This window comes from Carex rostrata, chromosome 14, assembly GCF_964058835.1.
Source record: "Carex rostrata chromosome 14, lpCarRost1.2, whole genome shotgun sequence".
Taxonomy (NCBI): domain Eukaryota; kingdom Viridiplantae; phylum Streptophyta; class Magnoliopsida; order Poales; family Cyperaceae; genus Carex; species Carex rostrata.
In genome coordinates, this window is record NC_135931.1 from 3,104,969 (window position 1) to 3,120,759 (window position 15,791).

The 15,791-nt window shown below is 35.0% G+C and overlaps 2 protein-coding genes, 1 long non-coding RNA gene and 1 pseudogene across 4 annotated transcripts; 3 read left to right on the plus strand and 1 right to left on the minus strand.

Annotated features, from left to right (window-relative positions):
- The first annotated feature begins 6,638 nt into the window (after positions 1-6,638).
- Positions 6,639-8,662, plus strand: LOC144565349 (zinc finger protein CONSTANS-LIKE 13-like). The gene is made up of 4 exons (XM_078315080.1): positions 6,639-7,235; positions 7,426-7,638; positions 8,064-8,338; positions 8,539-8,662. The coding sequence occupies exons 1-4, from the start codon at positions 6,723-6,725 to the stop codon at positions 8,627-8,629; spliced, it is 1,092 nt and encodes a 363-aa protein (XP_078171206.1). The 5' UTR covers positions 6,639-6,722; the 3' UTR covers positions 8,630-8,662.
- Positions 8,663-9,907: 1,245 nt separating this feature from the next.
- Positions 9,908-12,515, plus strand: PCB2 (NAD(P)-binding Rossmann-fold superfamily protein). Its single transcript, XM_078315082.1, has 3 exons — positions 9,908-10,519; positions 11,066-11,358; positions 11,863-12,515. Exons 1-3 carry the CDS (start codon positions 10,066-10,068, stop codon positions 12,355-12,357), a joined length of 1,242 nt encoding a protein of 413 aa, XP_078171208.1. The 5' UTR covers positions 9,908-10,065; the 3' UTR covers positions 12,358-12,515.
- An 883-nt stretch (positions 12,516-13,398) lies between these two features.
- LOC144565351 (putative gamma-glutamylcyclotransferase At3g02910 pseudogene) lies at positions 13,399-14,279 on the plus strand (annotated as a pseudogene). Its single transcript, XR_013514877.1, has one exon. The product of XR_013514877.1 is annotated as a putative gamma-glutamylcyclotransferase At3g02910 pseudogene (transcript).
- Positions 14,280-14,926: 647 nt separating this feature from the next.
- On the minus strand, positions 14,927-15,556 carry LOC144565640 (uncharacterized). Its single transcript, XR_013514925.1, has 2 exons — positions 15,365-15,556; positions 14,927-15,203 (listed from the first exon to the last, which is right to left on the minus strand). It is a non-coding gene; the product is annotated as an uncharacterized LOC144565640 (long non-coding RNA).
- Positions 15,557-15,791: the final 235 nt, after the last annotated feature.

A 15,791-nucleotide genomic window follows, 5' to 3' on the forward strand; every position in this document is an offset into this window, starting at 1 on the left:
ATGACCTCATTAGTAATCTAAACTATTGAACCAATCTACTTGGCAAGTGATGCATTTACAAGTTAAACCAATCTAAACTGTTGTAACTCTTTACTACGATTTATATAGGATATGCGCATGTGAATCAAATCTGCAGCTCACATGCATTGTTTTAACTTTTGTCAAATCAACGTTTTACTTTCATCAAATCACCACTCAAAAAAATAAAAGAGCAAACCGGAACACCACACTCAAAGAATCCGTATCTTATGGGACCTGAGATGCAATTTATATAGACTGTCCAAATTAATTCTCAGTTAAAATAAATTCAATGTCTTAAGAAAATATAAGAGTCTGTTTCAAGATGCTTGCCAAGTTAAAAACATGATTCGGATTTTATAATTGAACCTCAGGTATCTAGGATCTAAATTCCACACTCAATAGCACGCTATAGCGTTTTCAGACTGTCAAAGCTATAGCATTTTCAGACCTCTGTCCATGCACAAGCTGCAAAAGTGATTACACCAGTATGTAGAGCATTCAAAAATACACAGAATTGACATAAGTTTCAATTTATTTGAATTTTTCTACAGTTAGTTATGAATTTCCAAAGTTTAGCTTTCGAAAAAAATTTAAACAGCCATAACTTTGGCTAGGAAAGTCGAATTTGCGCGTATGACTACTTTTCGGAAAGGGGGGACGAGACGAATCCGAATATCACCCCGAGGGTTACCCCTGGGTATTCGAAGCATCATAATTTCAAAAAAAAATCGTTTAGTGCCTCAAAAACTATGTTTAAGTTTTCATTCCACGGTAGACGTACAACGATCGGTATTTTGTTTAGTCAAAAGCCTAAGATTATTCAAGAATTATTCATATAATTATTTTAAGATGCATTTACTATTTATTGTGTTGGTTTGCCTATCTCCGAACAAATGGTACATGTTGACAATAATCAAATAATCCAATTATTCTCTAAAAAAAAAAAGTTGACATTATTGATGCAATCTAACCATATTTTCTTGTGTATATTTGAATAAAATAAATTATTAAGAATCAAGGCCAAGTCCTTAATTAGTGTTATCTTTAGACTTGTGATATCCAACTGACAAATCAAATTAAAGTTATGAAGAGTTACGACATCTCACTCATAAATATATCAAATGTCTTGGTTTTTGGCATACAAGAAAATTTTTTCTTCACAAAATTATTTAAATCAAAATATAGATATCTCTAAAAAAAAAAAAAAAAAAAAAGGACCGCCCGACCCCCAGGCAGTCTGGTCCCTAGTGGACCACCCCTGGCTCGGGCGGTCCGCTAGAGGATTTGGGCCGTCCGTGGGTCTGATGGTCGGGACAGTTTTGAAAAAAAATAGATGGCAGGAGCATTAAATTTTTTTTTTTTTTGGAGTATTAATAAAAATGGCGGCCAAATCAGTCCTCACCTTGACTAGTCAAGAAGACGTGCGATAGCTCAAAAAGTTATTGGTGCAAAATTCACTGGTTGAGGTGGCTCTGTCTCAAATCGAGCTTCTAAAATTTAATGTCAAAATAAATTTAGATTTAATGTATATTGTTTTTGCACATAAAAATAAAAGTACTGCTTTCAATTTTATATTATATATAAATTAATAAGTTGAAGAATCAATATTTAGAAATAAATAACATCAATATATTTTTCAAACTCTTGATAACAATTAAAATAAAGTTAAAATATCATAACCTTTTATGTGAACATGATATAGATCACATCTAACGATTTTTTTGACATTTAAGTTATTAAATTTTAAAAAATAGAGGTATACTGAAGACACCAATAGTGAAGACATTTGAATACTCCTCATTATAAAAATAAAATTGATTTGTTATATCAATAATCTAGTGTTTTTTTATATATATTTTTAAATATTTTTCATCTTTATAATTTCAATTTTCTTGACGTGGCAAAAAATAATTAATTCTCGGAATTAGCAAGGAGAGTGGTATTTTTTTGTTTGTAGGAATTGAGATGCTCATACAGTTACACTATTTGCAAAAACAATTGTAAAATAATGTATTATATATCCAAAATTGTTAAATTAACAAGATGACTAGATTAGTAAGTGTTTTGTATTTCTGTAATTGAAATTGTAAGTGCCGCATCATTATTTATAATTTATTTACAAGCTGGATGAAGATGTTCTAATAGTAACTAGCTACGCAATTAATTCGTGAATTATTCGCGTTTAATTTGTTTTTCCGATGTTTTCGAACCAAACACCAAATAAAAAGCAAATAAAAACACAAACCATGAATTATTCGCGAATAAATATGAAAATATATTTTTAATATTTTTAGGGTTTTTTTTTATTGCTTCTTTGTGGTACCGAATTATTTCTGAAATATATCAAAATTATTCTCGAATCACAAATTTTTAACCCCACCGAACCAAATCCGAATTATTCATTTGTCATTAAAACTGCTCTTATTCCACCTTGTGTTTCCATCTACAATAGGTCATATTCTAACTTTTTTTTAAGGAAAAATATGGATCATGTTCACATTTGAATTTGATTGATAATTATAGCTACAAGATTTGTACCTACATATTACAGGAAACCGAAACGTGCTCAAAACAGTTGAGCATTAGTTAAAAGAAAATAAAAATAACAAGAGAATTAAAAGCACATTTGAAATCTTTGGAAAATGAACACGAAGTAACAATTTGTATTGTGTCTTCAAACAAGAGAATTAACAATTTGTAACAATTTTTTCCTTGATGAGAAATTGAGGAGGATTCGATGTCTTCATTTTTGTCTTTATTTTCTACTGTTTATTAAAAAAATATTAGACGGTGCTTTCTTTGTAATTTTAGCCGGTAATGCATTCAGTGGCTGAATAAAATAATAAAGTAAACAAAACTATGGACAAAGGAAGTTTAGACCATCCACTCGAAGGCTTTCGACTTTGGAGCATCTCTTTTGACAGTTCGTGCTGCATGCTTCCCGTTTGGCGTATTTTTTAATATCCCGATGCACTTCTTCACGATAGATAGCGATGTCGTTATATATGTCGCCACCAAGAGTATGTTTGGTTGGATTAACAACCTATTTTCATGTATATTTTTTTAAAGAAGAGAGATTCAATAATATTCTTTTTTGGTGACACTGAATTACACCCTATATTTACAAAGTCCAAACAGTCGATCCAAACCGTTCAACTTGATGGATATATTAAAATGTGCTTGCAGATCAAATTTTACATTTTTCAGAATTTTTTTACTATTTATTAAGATGGGTACAAAAATTCAACGGTATGAATATAGCGATTTTGTTAAATACTTAATAAATAGTAAAAAAATTTCAAAAAATGTAAAATTTGATCTGCAAGCACATTTTAACATATCCATTATGTTGAACGGTTTGGATCGACTGTTTGGAATTTGAAAACTTTGAAAATGGAGAGTTTAATTCGGTATCACCAAAAAGATGTAATTGGATCCCTCTCTTTTTTAAAAATCTCAAAATTATATATTTCTTCTTCTAAAATTCATATATTTAACCTATAAAAATTTAAAACACTCACAAATTTATCTAATTTACTGTCTTTTCTATTAAACCATATTTTAAATTTATCTCATGTTATTCTTTATTTAATATGTAGCATGTGTGTGAGAAATGTTAGGTCTTTTAGTTAATCAGTTTGTGCGGACAAGTAGTTTATTTTCTACGTGAGATGCATACACAGTAGTATTTTGACATACTCTTGTGTGTAAACAAAATGAACAATTTATTCTCACAAACTGACTAAGTAAAAAAAAAACCACACATTTCTCTTACACATGTTACGTTTATTTTTTAGTTGTAATAAAGGATAAAATTAGCACTTCACGTATTTAAATACCTTTTAATAAAAAAAAGGTTAATTTAATAGTTTTTTGTGTAAGAGGTCGCAGGTTTGAAATCCGAAAGGAATAATCATTTATGGATATTAAGTAGTTGGGTTTCTTGACTTTCAATTTTATTAAAAAAAAATAATTCAATAAGTTTGTGAGTTTTTAAAACTTAGAAGTTTAAATATGTTATTATTAGTTTTTTAATAAAATAATATATAATTTTAAGATTCGCAAAAGATATATCTAAAATTTCCCTTATAATTGCTGAACTTTCTCATGTTCATATCTCACTGAAATATATTAACTGTTGTTCTAAAACAGTGACCTTACCGATCAACTTTGCCTTTTAGAATTTTATTTGTCTCATTCCGAAATTTTGATTTGTAATTAAAATTAAAATTATAATAATTTTTTTAATTTTGATTAATAAATTAAAGTCAAAACATTAAAAATTGCAAATTAGAATATTATTTTTTATCTAATACATAATTAGATAATTAGTTAATAGGTTTGAAATCAATTCACTGTTTGAATTCTATTTATTATTTTTTTCTTCATAATTATGGATCCGCTCTTGCTTAATATAGTGGTGCAAATTATTATCTCTTTATAAAGAAAGAGGAGGGTTTCAATACTTCATATTTCATACCTCATCATATCTCATATTTTATATCTTTATTTTCAAAGTTCAAATTGTTGATTCAAGCCGCTCAACATAATATTTATACTAAAATATGTATGGAGATTAAATTTTATATTTTTTTAGAAATTATTTACTATATTTTAAGATAAGTACAAAATTACTGTTTTTGAACCGTTCAAAAAATAATAATTTTCTATCTTAAAAAATAGTAAAAAATTTCATCTCTAATCATATTTTAACATGGATATCATGTTAAATGGTTCGAATCGATAATTAAAATTTTAAAAATAAAAATATAAAATATGGATATGATGAAATATGAAAGATAAGAGACAATGAAACCCTCTTGAAAGAAACACAATTTCAATTCTGAAAAATAATATCTTTACTCAAAAAAAAAAAAAAAAAAAAAATCTAAATGACACTGTAGCAAAAACAAAAAATATCCACGCGTGGTACTAGTGGAAAAAACAAAAACAAAAAACACCGACTTCAAAAAGTGGCGCTATACTGAAAATATCTCCTCCGGTCACTGTTTTGATTTGATAAATATCTGCACAGCTTGGCAACACAATTTAGTGAGAATCAGAACCTACCCGTGTCGAGGCAGCAGGACCCACGATGTACGAAGCTTTGTTGTGCTTTTGAGCAGTCCTTTTTGTGCTATTTATCAAAGCAATTTATGGTTTTTAAGTTGAAAAGTACATCAGTATCTGCCTGTTCACACTTCATTCTCGGCCAAGGGCACCTTAATCAGATTTTCCTCTAGAATCAATCTGGTTACTCGGCCAATAGAATAGGCCATTATAGTGTGACTTGAGGGGCAAGTTAGAATTATAATTTTTTTTATAAACCATAAATAATTTTTTTTTTACCAAACTAACTTGATTGTTTTGGTTTTTACAAAAACTATAAGAACCGAAATGTCATTTCGGTCCGATTTTTTTTTTTCAAAACTGATATGTCATTTTGGTTCGAGGTGTTTTCACAAGTTTTACCCAACAAAATATGTGAAAATGACTCGGGCCGAAATGACATTTCGGTCCTGAAAAAATAAAATTTCGGATTGAAATAGCATCTCGATTTTTTATGATTTTTATAGAAATCAAAGCAATTAAGTTGATTTGATAAATTTTTATTTTTTATTTATAGTTTTTTAAAAAATTCGTTGAATTTATTCACATTTCATAGCTTGCATGACCACCAAGTAGGGGTGAAAACGGTATGGATAATATCTGATCCGTATTCAAAATCTTAAATGTGAATATCTGATATTCAAATATTAGTGTGAATAAGAATACTGATATGATTTTACGTTTCAATTATCCATACTCAAATAGTAAATATATACCATATATTTTAATATATATTATGAAAAAATTATATTATTCATCATTATAATTAGATAAATATTACGAAATTTTAAAATTTTTATATTATTTTAATAAATATCTGATCTAATCCGAATCCGTATCTGTGTTTGTCTAATATCCACTCTGTATCCGTATTCAAAAAAAAAATATAAATATAATTTTACCACTATCCGCTCCGTATCCACTCTGTTTTCACCCCAACAACCAAATCTAATAATAATCACAAAATTTCCAACCTCTATAATTTCTTAAAAAAACACCTTCAAATTGCCATAACATTTTATTATAACAGTACATCATATTAGTATTCTAACAAGTTGTATACGGATATCATTATCCAGTAATTCAGGGTCTTCTGGGCTCTGGCCTTTTTGAGTTTGAAAATTTAGCACCATTAATTCTACTACAGAAGGAATTGTAGAGGAGACGGACCTCTTATGCTATCGCTCCTCTTCATTTCTGGGAAACGCTATCCTCTGCGGAGGTTTAACCTGCGGAGCTGTGCGGTCGTTTTGATCTGGTCCGTTCGTTTCGGATCGGACGGTCTGGATTAAGGGTTCACTAAATTTTGAGTTTTTTAAAATTCGGACAAGATCTGATCTGGTCCGTCCGATTCGAAACGAACGGATCAGATCAAAATCACCGCACAGCTTAAAACCTCCGCAGAGGATACGCTTCCCCATTTCTGGAACCAATCCCCGACTCTGTCACTTGATCGTTACCTCTCGGCCCGCAATTACTTTTCTCACGGGACCACCAGTTCCCAACCCAACTTTCATACGAATACCACGTCTCCTCTGACCTCTCCTCTTCCCTAAAAACAGAGTACAGATTAGAAACATAAGAGAAGAAAAATGGGTCAAGAAGAAGAACCTCCTGGTACACTTGCACCATCAAAGCCAATGCAAACCTCATGTGACTTCTGCACCGACAGACTTGCGGTAGTCTACTGCCGCGCCGACACGGCGAGTCTCTGCCTCCGCTGTGACCGGGAAGTGCACACAGCCAACACCGTCTCGTCTCGCCATACCCGCTCGATCCTCTGTAACATTTGCTCTGCGGCCCCTGCAACTGTTGCTTGCTCTTGCCTTGGCTTCCTTTGCTCCAACTGCGATTTTGATAGGCATGGTGGTGATTATGTAGGACATGAAAGGAGGGGGGTGGAGGGGTATGCGGGGTGTCCCTCGGCCGCTGAGATGGCAGCACTTGTTGGTGTTGGGATAGAGGATTGTGAGAAGGGGAGAGACAAGGGGTTGGTGGGGGCAGAGGGTAGGTGGGAGATGGAGAAGGTGTTTAGGCTTGAGGATTTGATTGTTCCTACTACTTGCCATGGATTTCATGCTCTAGAGACTGCTCCTTTGATTAAGGTATTGATTTTAATATTTTTATCATATCTATTTCCCCAATTTTCTAACTGCCTGCTTTGAAATGTCTAAATTTAGGTTGTGTGTAATTGTCAGTTTAGCAAACTATAACCACAAATTAAACTTTCACGTTGGTTATTTAATTTTGATAATTAAACTTAGTATATATCTTCTTCTTTTTTTTCTTATGCAGAACCGAAACTCACCTGTTGGAAGACACAACCTTGAGATTTTTCGCCAGTTGAGGGAATTAATCAATACTGATACCTTTGTTGGTGATTTCAGTGAGGACATAGAACCGCTGCCTGAAATGTTAAACTGGGATCTGAACTATTCTCAGTTAGAGGAAAATTTTTGTTCTGATACAACTCGTGACAATTCAAACATCATAGTTCCTTCCTGTGAGGTAGGATACTGGTTTCTCAATGTAACAAATTTTCTCAAATTAGCCTCCATGAAGCCAATTATTGGTTGATTGTGTAAATAAGCTTTAGTTGAATTTAATCTTTCTCAACTCAATCTCAGTTATGAAACCGTAACTGCTTGACCCTCAATTCCATACTGAGTTGGTACTATTTTCCCTTACATGGTACAGTTAAACATATAAGTATCTAAGAACAAACATGAAAAGATATTACCTTGTAGAGTGTGGACTGAACCAGAATTGTACAAAAACCTGTCATACAGTCCTTGTCTGCTGTTACTGGTACCTGCCGTTGCATACCATTACCAGTATAAGGTCCAGCAACTAATTCTTGTCAAACTCAAGAATTTTATCTTCAATTATGTGATACCATTGGTTGAAGACAAATTCATCGGTTTGCCTTGCAGGACGAGAAATGGTTTTCGACCAATTCAAATGCCACGATTGATACAGACAGTATGGAGATTTCTTGTGAACAATATCTAGTGAGCACACCTGAGGCTAACCTTTCGAATTTTGTTGAGATGGCAGAGATTTGTCCGAGTACTAGTCAGGAGAATAGCTCCCAGAAAACTAGCAGTGAGGTTATACACGTGTTACCGGTCAAAAATGGCCCCAATTTTGTTTGTGCAGATCGGAACTCTGTTATTTCCCGGTATAAAGAAAAGAGGAAGGCAAGAAGGTGAGTTCAACAAAAATTTTGTTTGCCAGTTGAATTACACAATGTTTCTTCCTCATCAGATTTATAACCTGTTGGAATATGATGCCTGGTGCCACTATGAATTGAATGGTTACTACCGGTACCATCTGTTTCTGTACTATTGTTAAAGTGGCACCTTTCTTTGTGTATTTTTATTGATAATTTGACTTAATATATTGCAGATATGATAAGTTGGTCCGGTATGAGTCGAGGAAGGTTCGTGCTGATGGCAGGTTAAGGGTAAAGGGTAGGTTTGCAAAAGCAGATAAGTAACAAAAGTTGAGCATAACATCCCAAAGGCACTTACATACGGGTCCGGATCCCTAAAGTAACCCAATCTTTGAGTTTTGGATCGAGACCGTCCGATTTGAATCCGTCGCTCGAGATTGCTTCGCGATTCAAATTCATCTCTTAGGATGTGTGTGCTCCACTTCAGATAGATTATCACGGATTCGAATCGGACGGTCCCGATTTAAAACCCAAAGATTTGTGTTACTTCACTGGATCTGAACTCCTTAAATACTACTCTTTGTGTAATATTTTACCACAGAAATATGTAGTACATGTTGTATTATTTTGGCTATAAGTTCCTTTTTTTTGTATAAATAGTTGATAGAAATAAGTTTATACAAGATATGCTTGTATTATGTGGACGAAATATTTTTGTTGAGTTGTAATAGTGTTTTGGAGTTGGTGAATGTGATCATGTAATTTTTTTAAACAAATGTTCTGTCATCATGGCCTAATAGTCTTTTTTTATTATTCTTGTTTTACAAATTATATTGATAAATAATACCTTTAAGGTTTTAATCAATCCTCTTAGTGAACACCGTTTCAAGCTAAAGTATGTAGCATTCGAATAATGGTTTTTCAGGAGTTTTTAAGCCTCATTATTTCGAATATTGACTTAAATATCCCAAGTTGTTATAATCATTAATGAATCTCTGGCAAGCTTGCTTATGTCAATTCTTATGTGGATCTCTTCTAGGCGTGGCCACGTTTAGACGGACTGAATATATTCGAAATTAAAGCAAGTATACAAAGTAGCATGCAATCGATCACGACAAAAACTTCAATCCAAACAAATCAATTTAAGAAAAACTTAACAAGTTATTATGACAGAAAAAAAAATGATAAAGAGAGTAAGAGGAAATAATAAAGAGGGCGAACCTTCATCTCGCCATCTTCTCAAAGCTTCTGCCTAAATTTCCTAATCATCTACCCCTTTTATACCCTTTTTAAATTTGAAAAACATGTCCCCTCTTTCTAGAAACGTGCATGGTTAATTTTGAAAGATTTGGAGGTGGAGTGGAGAAATGTTTCATAACCGCTTCCTGTGTTACAGAGTTATTTGTGCGCTGCATTAAGCCAAACCTTCGCTGTCAATATCTTTACCACTATACGCACGAACGAATTCGCATCCTCTGAGATATCTCAAATTTTGCGTGACTTTTTGCAAAATCTCAACCGTTCAAATACTTCTGAACGAATCTCAAAGCTTAAATAATACTGCCCCATGCGCTATCTCAGAGGATACGCACTCCGCACGAACCGGATTTGAGATTTCTCGGATTTTCTCAATCCACAACGACCACAAAACACAAATAACAACACCTCACTCTCCCACCTCCAGAGCTCTTCTGCTCCCACATACTCCGGCGAACCACCTCACCAATCCATCCACAGCAGCACCGCCACATTCACCTCCTATGTCCTTCTCCTCCCTTCTCCCCCGTTCCCTTACCCTCCCCTCCCCTTCCCCACGGTCTCTCCCCCCTTCCCATTCCCTCCATCCCTCTAAATCAAAACTCAACAACCTCAAATCCTTATCCCTATCCCGCTCCAATTCCAAACCATCGTACTTCCCAATCCACTGCTCCACCTCTTCTTCCTCCCAAACCCAGCCCTCCACTTCCTTTCGAACAAAACCACCCCACGAAGTTACAGTACTCGTCACCGGCGCTACCGGCTACATTGGCCGCGTTGTCGTTCGTGAGCTTGTCAGGCGTGGCCACCGTGTGATTGCTGTCGCACGCGAGCGAAGCGGCATCCGCGGCCGTGAAAGCCGTGACGACACGCTTCGCCGCCTATCTGGCGCCACAGTTTGTTTCTCTGATGTTACCGATCCGGATACCCTTAGCCGTGACCTTGCCTCTCTAGAAGGTAACCAATTGTCAAGTGTGTTATTCTGATCTGTCAGCTTTTGCTTTGGTTTAAATGTAGGATTGCAAAATAAATGCCAAATCAAGCACAAACTAAAATCATAAACTGTAATTTAATTAAGACACATATTACGTATTTTTACAAAAAAGTTGACCCTACTAAAGCAAATAGATTTTACTGGTGGATTCCAGTTCTTGTTTATCCCTATGTGCCTGAGCACCTGACCAGGCAAGATTAAGATATGATATACTTTTCCTTGATACGTTATTTGATTCCTGTGAGCACTTTAGTCATATTCTTGACAAGTCCCTAGAGAGGGGAGATCACCAAAAGTAAGAAGTATGATGAAACAATAATTATAGTTGTTTGAACCGAGGGCTTAGCGCAATGGCGCAAGCTCCATCTCTCCGTAGAGAAACACAAGTTCAATTCTCGAGAATAGCATCTAAAAGATGGTGGGGGTGTACCGGAGCCCTTCAATAGAAAAAGAATAATTATAGTTTGTTTACATCACTAAATCTTAAAGATAAACTCACACAATTACAGGTATCTCCCATATTGATGCTACTGTCTGCTGTCTCGCTAGCAGAAATGGTGGCATCAAGGACTCGTGGAAAGTCGACTATGAGGCAACTAAGAATACGTTAACAGCGGCACGGCAGAATGGAGCAAACCATTTCGTGTTGCTCTCCGCAATCTGCGTTCAAAAACCCCTCCTTGAATTCCAGCGTGCAAAGCTCAAATTCGAGGCGGAGTTGCAAGCAACATCTGAGGCTGACCCGAGTTTCACATACAGTATTGTTCGGCCTACAGCTTTCTTCAAAAGCCTCGGTGGTCAGGTACACGCCGTTACTTTATCATGCCTGTATTAATTTAAGGATTTATATATAGCTGGTTCAGGCACAATTAATTGATATCAATGTACCTGAAGCAGGAATGGACCCAATATAGTAATAAACCAACGGGAGGTTGAAAATATGGACATATTGCTTTAACCTTCTTTTTTTGGTTGAAGATTGTTTAACCTTGCTACACTATGTGCACTGCATTATACTAAAAAAGGAAAATCTACAATGAACACGAGCTTGTAAAGCAACTCATGGGTTTAGAATAAATGCACAAGAGAAATTTATTATTCAAATCCACCAAGTTCATATTACTAATCAACTTTCTCACAGTTATGCTATCAGCAATGTGGGAAGTTATATGAGTGTGTAATTATTGAAAGTAGAAAATTAGGAAGAAATTTTCATAAACAGCTTGAAATTTCAGAGCCATTGGTTCTCAACAGAGGTAGACCCGAACAAAAGATAAAATAATTCCAAAGCCATTTGTTTTTGTAGGTGGAGATCGTTAAGGATGGAAAACCCTATGTTATGTTCGGAGATGGGAAGCTATGTGCGTGCAAGCCCATAAGCGAAGAAGACCTCGCCTCCTTCATTGCTGATTGTGTTATGGATGAAGATAAATCATGCAAAATCTTACCAATTGGTGGGCCCGGCAAAGCTTTAACCCCACTAGAACAAGGACAGTTACTCTTCCAAATCCTTGGTAAAGAGCCAAAGTTTCTGAAAGTACCAATTGAAATCATGGATTTTGTTATTGGTATATTTGAATTTCTTGCAAAGATATTTCCTGGTTTGGAGGATGCAGCAGAGTTTGGCCGCATTGGAAGGTATTATGCAGCTGAAAGTATGCTGGTGTGGGACCCGGTGACAGGAGAGTATAGTGCTGACAAAACACCGAGTTACGGGAAGGATACATTAGAGGACTTCTTTGCGAAGGTTATACGAGAAGGGATGGCTGGCCAAGAGTTGGGAGAGCAAACAATTTTTTAACAGCTTAATTTGGTTGATTATTGTATCACCACCACCAGAAATTAAAATTGAATTTAGTGATGAGCAAAATTTCGGTTTTTATACTTCTACTGTGTAAAGTGTAAAACATCTTTAGTGTGCATACTGGCATATCTGTAGATAACTTTCCACTTTTGAAACTCTAGTTTATATAATCTGGTTCATGTGTATTAATTACATGGAAGCCTAAACAGTTTTCAAGTGATTGAAATAAGTATAACACAGAAAATAAAAATGAAACTAAGCTGTAAAATTATAGATTGATACTCCATACCAAAAGCGCCTCAACTTGGACTTATTTGAACGTCTCCACCACGTTTTGAGAGATCTTATCAAAATTTCAAATTTCTGACAAGCTACCAAGCTCAGGTACTAAACAAGTTTGAACATGGAAACCGTATTTGTAGAGTCCGAATCTGCTGTAATTCCGGAAGTAATTCCTTCTGGAATTACATGGCCCTGAAATTCCAATATCAACGGTTCAAATATTTTCTGCACAGATCTAAAAAAAACAAGTTTTCATGCATAAATCTCAAGAAAGACTAACGGTTCGGATTGGGATTACAGGGTCTGTAATTCCCCAAGAATTACAGCAGATTTATTTTCGTATTTGTATTGCTAAGAGACCGATACATGTAGAAAATAAGAGGCCAGTTAATAATCGTTCTGACAATTTTCATCATGATTCTTAGTGTAAAGTTTAGAAGATAATAAATATCCTTTTCAATTTGTGTAAATTTTTTTTTTAAAATAGCATATCAATTTGTGGTTTTATTTTGTTGATCTTCAACACACCTCGTCGCCTCTCTCTGCAAATATAAACTATCTACAAATATAACATTTATATAAAATTCGTAGTTATCAAAATAGGAATTGATAGACAAATTCCGACAAAATACAACGCTAGTAAATATCATTTCCCAAAAAAAAAAAAAAAAAAAAAAAAACCAGTTTAGGTGCAACCCAACTTTTGGTTTCACTGGATCTGAACTCTCTGTTCTCTCTCTCCAAAAAAAGAAGTTACACTTAATCCCACTCCTAGGCTGCTTTAGGATTCGGGAAACAAACCATTCATTTCCTTTCCCAGCGGGGGACAGAGCAACCATTCCAACCAATCACCCCCAAATTGGGGCTGCTTGCTTATGTCGAGATAACTTGAGAGAGGGAGAGAGAGAAGAGAGAGAGAAGGGAGAGAGAAAGGGATACTAATGGAGACAGATCGACATCAGAAGCAAACGATTCTCTTCATCTATGGCACCTTGAAAAAGGGTTTCCCTAACTACCACATCTTCTCCGACTTCATACTCTCCGGTGATGTCTCCTTTCTTTCACCATCCACCGCCACCACCACCATCCCTTACCCTCTCATCATAGGCCCTCTCTCAGTGCCCTTTCTCATCCCCCTCCCCTCCATCGCTGGATCCAACTTCATTTCAGGCGAACTCATCTCAGTCTCCCCTCGCGCCCTCTCTGCCCTCGACGACTTAGAGGGGGTATCCGTTGGCCACTACGAACGCCGTCCTGTGGCGGTGAAAACGAAGGATGGGGCGGATATGGAGGTGGAGGCGTATTTCGCGCACAGGAGCTATGCGGAGGTGATGTGGAGGCGGAGCGGGGAGAAAGGAATTGGGGAGTATACGAGCGAGATGGCTCTGGAGTACGTTAAGCCTGAGGATAGGACGCAGGACATTGGAACTCTGGGACAGATCATTCGAACTTCTCTCGGTTTGACAGATTGATGATTTGGTTTCAAAAAAAAAAAAAAAAAAAAAAAAAAAAAACTATGATTCGAGGGCAGATATAAACAAATCAATTTGTTTTTTTTCTTCTCGTATGCTTGCTTGATTCTTCCTAAAGATTAGAGGGTAAAATGTCCTTTTAAGAAAATCTGTGCTGTTAATTGCTATTTGGGTTTTGAAATTACCTTTTCCTGTTCTTTGCAATAGTTATGGTCATGTTTAGGAGTCCAAATCTACTGAAATTCCTCTCGGAATCACAGGATCCTGAAATCTCCGATATCAATCGTTCAAACTTTTCCGTGCACGGATCTCAAAAACGTTATCGGAAAAATAAGTTTTCATGCATGCATTTCGAAAAAAATCAACGAGATTACAACAGATTTATTTTCCATGTTTAGTTGTCGATTAGGAGAGAAATAATTTTTTTACTGTACATATAAGTTGTCAAATAAAAAATAAAATAAAAGTAAAATAGAGAATTTTAATTAATCTTAAGTTGTTTCACCTCTCTGAGTTACTCCAGACAAATTAATTTCAGTTATGATTTAAACTATTAAGATGTAAAATATAAAAAATAAGATTGATTAAGTAATTTGATCCTCATTAAATTTAAGCAGCAATCAAACATGATCTATATGATTAATTGATTATGCATGAATGATGCTGTAATGGATAGACATTTGCGAGTATTTTGAGTGGCACTGAAGGATTAGCGTCAATCAACAACTTAATTTTTGAGTTTAAATTCGGATCAATTCAGTCTAAATAAAAAATTCACGAAATCCACTAATATTCATGCAGGTTTTGACATATACAGTCGACAAAGAAAAAAAAAATGTATATATAATTTACAGTACAATATTTTAAGGCATCAAACAAGCACAAGACATTTATTCTGAATCAGAATTTAAGCAAGTCATATCAACACTGACCAAACTTATTTTATTTTTTCGGCAAAAAAATACTCCTAGTATAATACGAAATTTTATAGCAGATCAAATCCTATTTTAAAATGGGCCTGGTGGGCCTCCACCAAAACATGGTCCACAACAAGCCTGGAACAACCAACAGCAGCACAAGAACTGACAGCTGAAAAAGAAAAAGAAAACACTGAGAAATATAACATTTGAGTAATTAAAATTATGCACATGAGAGAATAACAGTACTGTTATAACTACTTGTTCTGTAACAGAATAATTAATCAGAAAAAAAAATGTACATTTGTTTTGTATTTATTTTTTTAACTTTACCATGATCCAATGCAACCGCAAGGGCCGCCAGGTCCCATTCCACCAGGACCGCCAGGTCCTCCAGGTCCACCTGGTCCCGGACCCCAACCACCAGGTCCTCCTGGTCCTCCTGGCCCCATTCTCTCTCTCTCGCTCTTTTTCTTTGTACCAGTCTCTCTGCTAATCAAGTATTTTGTAACAATAGTTTGCTTTGATTCTCTCTGATACTCATGAGGTGTGAGGTTTAAATAGAAGGTGATAAAAAATGTGTATTTGAATTCAACTAACAGTCCAAAAGTGTCTGCATCTTATCTTCTTACCTGTCCCTCAATCCACATTCTAGAATATTGAATTGTTTGTCGGTAACATATGGGGAAGAATTACTTAATAGTCGTACTTAATTGCGTCCTAATTTGCCCCTAGTTATAATTGAGTAGGTGTTAACAGT

Bases quoted from the DNA above. Each gene is read 5' to 3' on its own strand.
- LOC144565349 (XM_078315080.1), top strand. From the start codon at position 6,723: ATGGGTCAAGAAGAAGAACCTCCTGGTACACTTGCACCATCAAAGCCA. The intron at 7,639-8,063 runs GTAGGATACTGG...TTTGCCTTGCAG, and splicing joins TCATAGTTCCTTCCTGTGAG to GACGAGAAATGGTTTTCGAC. The intron at 8,339-8,538 runs GTGAGTTCAACA...AATATATTGCAG, and splicing joins GAAAAGAGGAAGGCAAGAAG to ATATGATAAGTTGGTCCGGT.
- PCB2 (XM_078315082.1), top strand. From the start codon at position 10,066: ATGTCCTTCTCCTCCCTTCTCCCCCGTTCCCTTACCCTCCCCTCCCCT. The intron at 10,520-11,065 runs GTAACCAATTGT...ACACAATTACAG, and splicing joins TGACCTTGCCTCTCTAGAAG to GTATCTCCCATATTGATGCT. The intron at 11,359-11,862 runs GTACACGCCGTT...TTGTTTTTGTAG, and splicing joins TCAAAAGCCTCGGTGGTCAG to GTGGAGATCGTTAAGGATGG.